The sequence below is a fragment of the Perkinsus marinus genome, assembly GCF_000006405.1.
Source record: "Perkinsus marinus ATCC 50983 genomic scaffold scf_1104296933060, whole genome shotgun sequence".
Taxonomy (NCBI): domain Eukaryota; phylum Perkinsozoa; order Perkinsida; family Perkinsidae; genus Perkinsus; species Perkinsus marinus.
This window is the reverse complement of record NW_003215278.1, coordinates 19,512-22,880: the sequence shown is the minus strand read 5'-3', so window position 1 is coordinate 22,880 and position 3,369 is coordinate 19,512. Positions and strand designations below refer to the sequence as shown.

At 44.8% G+C, this 3,369-nt stretch overlaps 3 protein-coding genes across 3 annotated transcripts in view; 2 read left to right on the top strand and 1 right to left on the bottom strand.

Moving 5' to 3' along the window:
• Pmar_PMAR003774 (S-adenosylmethionine decarboxylase proenzyme, putative) overlaps window positions 1-285 on the bottom strand; it is a gene marked incomplete at both ends in the record, with an annotated part of 3,084 nt that extends 2,799 nt beyond the window's left edge. The window contains one exon of the mRNA XM_002785335.1: window positions 174-285. Coding sequence (XP_002785381.1) covers window positions 174-285 — 112 coding nt within the window. The remainder of the gene's footprint in view (window positions 1-173) is intronic.
• Window positions 286-1,346: 1,061 nt separating this feature from the next.
• Window positions 1,347-2,422, top strand: Pmar_PMAR003773 (conserved hypothetical protein). The gene has a single exon (XM_002785334.1). It carries the CDS (start codon window positions 1,374-1,376, stop codon window positions 2,400-2,402), a length of 1,029 nt encoding a protein of 342 aa, XP_002785380.1. The 5' UTR covers window positions 1,347-1,373; the 3' UTR covers window positions 2,403-2,422.
• Window positions 2,423-2,952: 530 nt separating this feature from the next.
• On the top strand, window positions 2,953-3,270 carry Pmar_PMAR003772 (hypothetical protein; the record flags this gene model as incomplete). The annotated part of the gene is made up of 2 exons (XM_002785333.1): window positions 2,953-3,051; window positions 3,205-3,270. 2 exons carry the CDS (start codon window positions 2,953-2,955, stop codon window positions 3,268-3,270), a joined length of 165 nt encoding a protein of 54 aa, XP_002785379.1.
• Between the last annotated feature and the right edge of the window lie 99 nt (window positions 3,271-3,369).

The following is a 3,369-nucleotide window of genomic DNA, read 5'->3' as shown; positions in this document are numbered from 1 at the left end:
ATTACATATATTCCTACTCCAACACTGTATAGGAAACTCTTCTGAGCTCAGCAGGTGAGGAAAGCGATTACATATATTCCTACTCCAACACTGTATAGGAAACTCTTCTGAGCTCAGCAGGTGAGGAAAGCGATTACATATATTCCTACTCCAACACTGTATAGGACACTCACCCTCGAAAGTCGGTTCTTGCGAATCTTCTTGGGAGTCCCTCCTCTCCTCCCGCATAAGCTGCTTTATATCCGAAGCCATGCCGGGCGGTCCTTGGGTGGGGAAGTCGTACATTTTCGATGAAAGAGTGGTATGGTGTCAGGAAAATTCGGCGTGAATGTTGACAGTGGTCAAAAGCAACTGATGAGAACACTAGAGCTTCACCCGTGATATGCGAACAACATATCTTCCACATTTCACTGCGCGGGGAAAATTGTGGTACCCGTAGGAGAAATAAACACGCCTTAGTATTCACATAGAGCATCGCGCCACTTCACGTTGAACGGGCAGTGAAATTCTTTCTATTCGTGGGCATATGAAGTAGTGTAGGGGAAAAATATGCACATGGTCAACTACATGTGTTGGTGATGATAATATGGAAATTCTGAGAGGGAATTTTGGGAAATTCTTGTTGGTTTCTGTACACTTTTACCCGAGTTACTAGATCTAGTGAGGAAAATTCCCAGCTCAGAAACATATATTCCTACTCCAACACTGATATGAAGCTGCTCACAGACCACCCCTGAGCTATCACGATTTCAGATGCTTTCAAAATAGAGTGTTATGAAAAAGAAAAATCAGTTCACGTAATAATTTCGTGGCGCGTGACGCTGACCAACAACCCGTCATAGTTATTCATTGTATGCTAAAGACAAGGAAGCAATAAAACCCCAAAATCGCCCCTCTGTTGTCTTTTATGTTCGACAGCGACACAGACAGAAACGAAAATGCACAACACGAATCGCTTCGCTCCGCCGTACGCGTGCACAAAAATGTTGTGCACTTGCACGAAATTTTGAAGAAGTTACCTGCTCTTTGTAGAGAGTCTCTACCAGAGACTGCTGTTCGTTCCCTCTGAGGATTTTGTTGTTTCACTCGATTGTTTAAGGCTGCTGATTATCGTTTCTCTCTGTGTGATGATCCATCCCTGATCATCAATTTAGAGCTTCGCTCCGCCGAGTTTTTGTGCATTTAGGTTCGATCGAGTTGCTGTCATACTTGTCTCGTGTCCTACAGCGAGCCATGTTCTTCCTCAGTTTAACCACGATCAATTACGCTTGGGACAATTCGTATATTTCACCATATATAAGAAAATCACAAACTCGGTTTTTCTTCTAATACTATCTATGCTTGGCAGTCGCCATTTTGACATTATCCCCCTAATGGAGTTCCCTCTACTATCACTACTTCTCAGCCTCTCCCCTGTCCTCGGGTCAGACTTCCATGCTGTTGTCGTGGAACTCGCTGATCTGCGACTGGCTGATAAAACTCGTCAAGAGCTCTCCACTATGTTGGGCAACGACTATCGCCTTTCTACCACTGCTAACTGGGTCGCGAGGCTCACCTATCCCTGGCTAGCCGGCCTCAGCACTGCTTACAACGACCACTGCAACTTCAACTACGCCCGAGACTGTACCAACAACGGGCGCTGTCTCGCGGGTTCGATTTGGAACTACACCAACAGGATGATCGATCCTTACCTCTCTACTAAAGAGCGGAGCGAAGCTGTGAAGTTCCTCGTGCATTTCGTTGCTGATGCTCATTTGCCTCTGAGTGCTGGTCGTTCATCAGATCAAGGTGGCAAGAAAATAAACGTTCACATCAATTTCGCCGATTTCAGTAACGTCGACTTGAGCAAAGCCTGGAGAGAGAAAATACTGGACGAAATGCAAGGTGCGTTATATCCTGGCAAATACGTTCAACAAGATTCAAATAGCAGTTCCCATCGTATGAAATTCTGGCGAGTCACTTCTAACTCCATTGGTGCTGACCTCGACCAGAAGTACGCCGGTATGGTGCCTTCGTGGTTGGCTGAATGCACTCAACATGGTATTAACGCATGTATTGATATGATACTCAATGAAGCTGCTGACCTTGCTTGTCGTATCGCGTACCGCAATATGGACGGTCGCGATATACAAGACAACGACGGTTTGAGTAGAGAATATTACACAAGTAGAATCGGCATGTTGCGAGAGCAACTGGCGAAGGCGGCCATTCGTCTAGGGTGGATCATGGATGAGGCCTTTAAGAACTACACTGGTGTCACCACTACCGTTAGACCTGTCACCACTGCTGGTCCTGTGTCACCCTCAACAACAACTACTAAGCCTAAGTCTAATGCAATCATTACATCCCCATTTATTATGATTTATTACATTTCAGCTTTTTGCGCTTATGCGCTCATTTAAATTGCTTAGTAGCTCATTTCTGTCGGACATGTTCAGTGTTGTTACGATTTCGGGGATTCCCAATTCATTCTACAGATAGTTCACCAAAATCTACGAGATTCACTATCGATATGAGTCCCTCGGTCAAGACCACTCACGATGATCTAGCGGAGCAACTATCTCCGCCCAAGTTCGATCAACGGTAGGGATCATTAAAGTGTCACCGATGGTGTCACCACCACCTCTTAGTTATCGCGTACCGGAAAACGCTAAGGTTGTTTATTCTCCGGAGGACCGTTGGTGGCGAACTGACTCGCCAAGGTGTAACGGAAGGTTCGATAAAAGAACCGCAAAGAACTTGGTAAAGATACAACTAATAGCCTGACCGATCTTGTCAATATCAGACCAAATTGGAAAACTGCGAGGAACCTCAGCAAAGGAAAGGAGTGTTCGATTGGAATAGAGAACAGGAAATTAAAACCTAGTAGAAGTCCTCTTCGTTCTATGCAGTAATCCCCGCCTTTCGATCAGTTACCAGATTACTTACAGTACTGTCACTAAATCTCCAAAGATGGATCAAGACCGCAAGATCACTAGATGCATTCCGGGCTATTCTGGCTTTATTCCAGGCACCTACGCTGGCAATATCATCGGGACTGGTTTTAACAAGGTGAGGGGATAGAATATATGTTTGCTTTCCTCGGCTGAGCTCGGGAGTTTATATAGGAATTAGCGTATAAATACCAAAGAAGAATACCCCTGAAAAATTTCCTCTCAGAATTTTCATATTCTCACCAACACATGTAGTTGATTTCTGTTTCAGGGTAAGCTTGATGCAGATGCTCATCTGCGTACTACGGCTCAGGCTAGGAGGTTCGGCGTTCAGTAGGATGATTTTATTCTGTTCGCATTACTACTCAAATATCAACATGCTCTCGTATTAGATGATGATTGTTCGTAGTGTTGTTGATGTTGTTACAACTACTGG

Coding starts and splice junctions, on each gene's coding strand:
- Pmar_PMAR003773 (XM_002785334.1), top strand. CDS start 1,374: ATGGAGTTCCCTCTACTATCACTACTTCTCAGCCTCTCCCCTGTCCTC.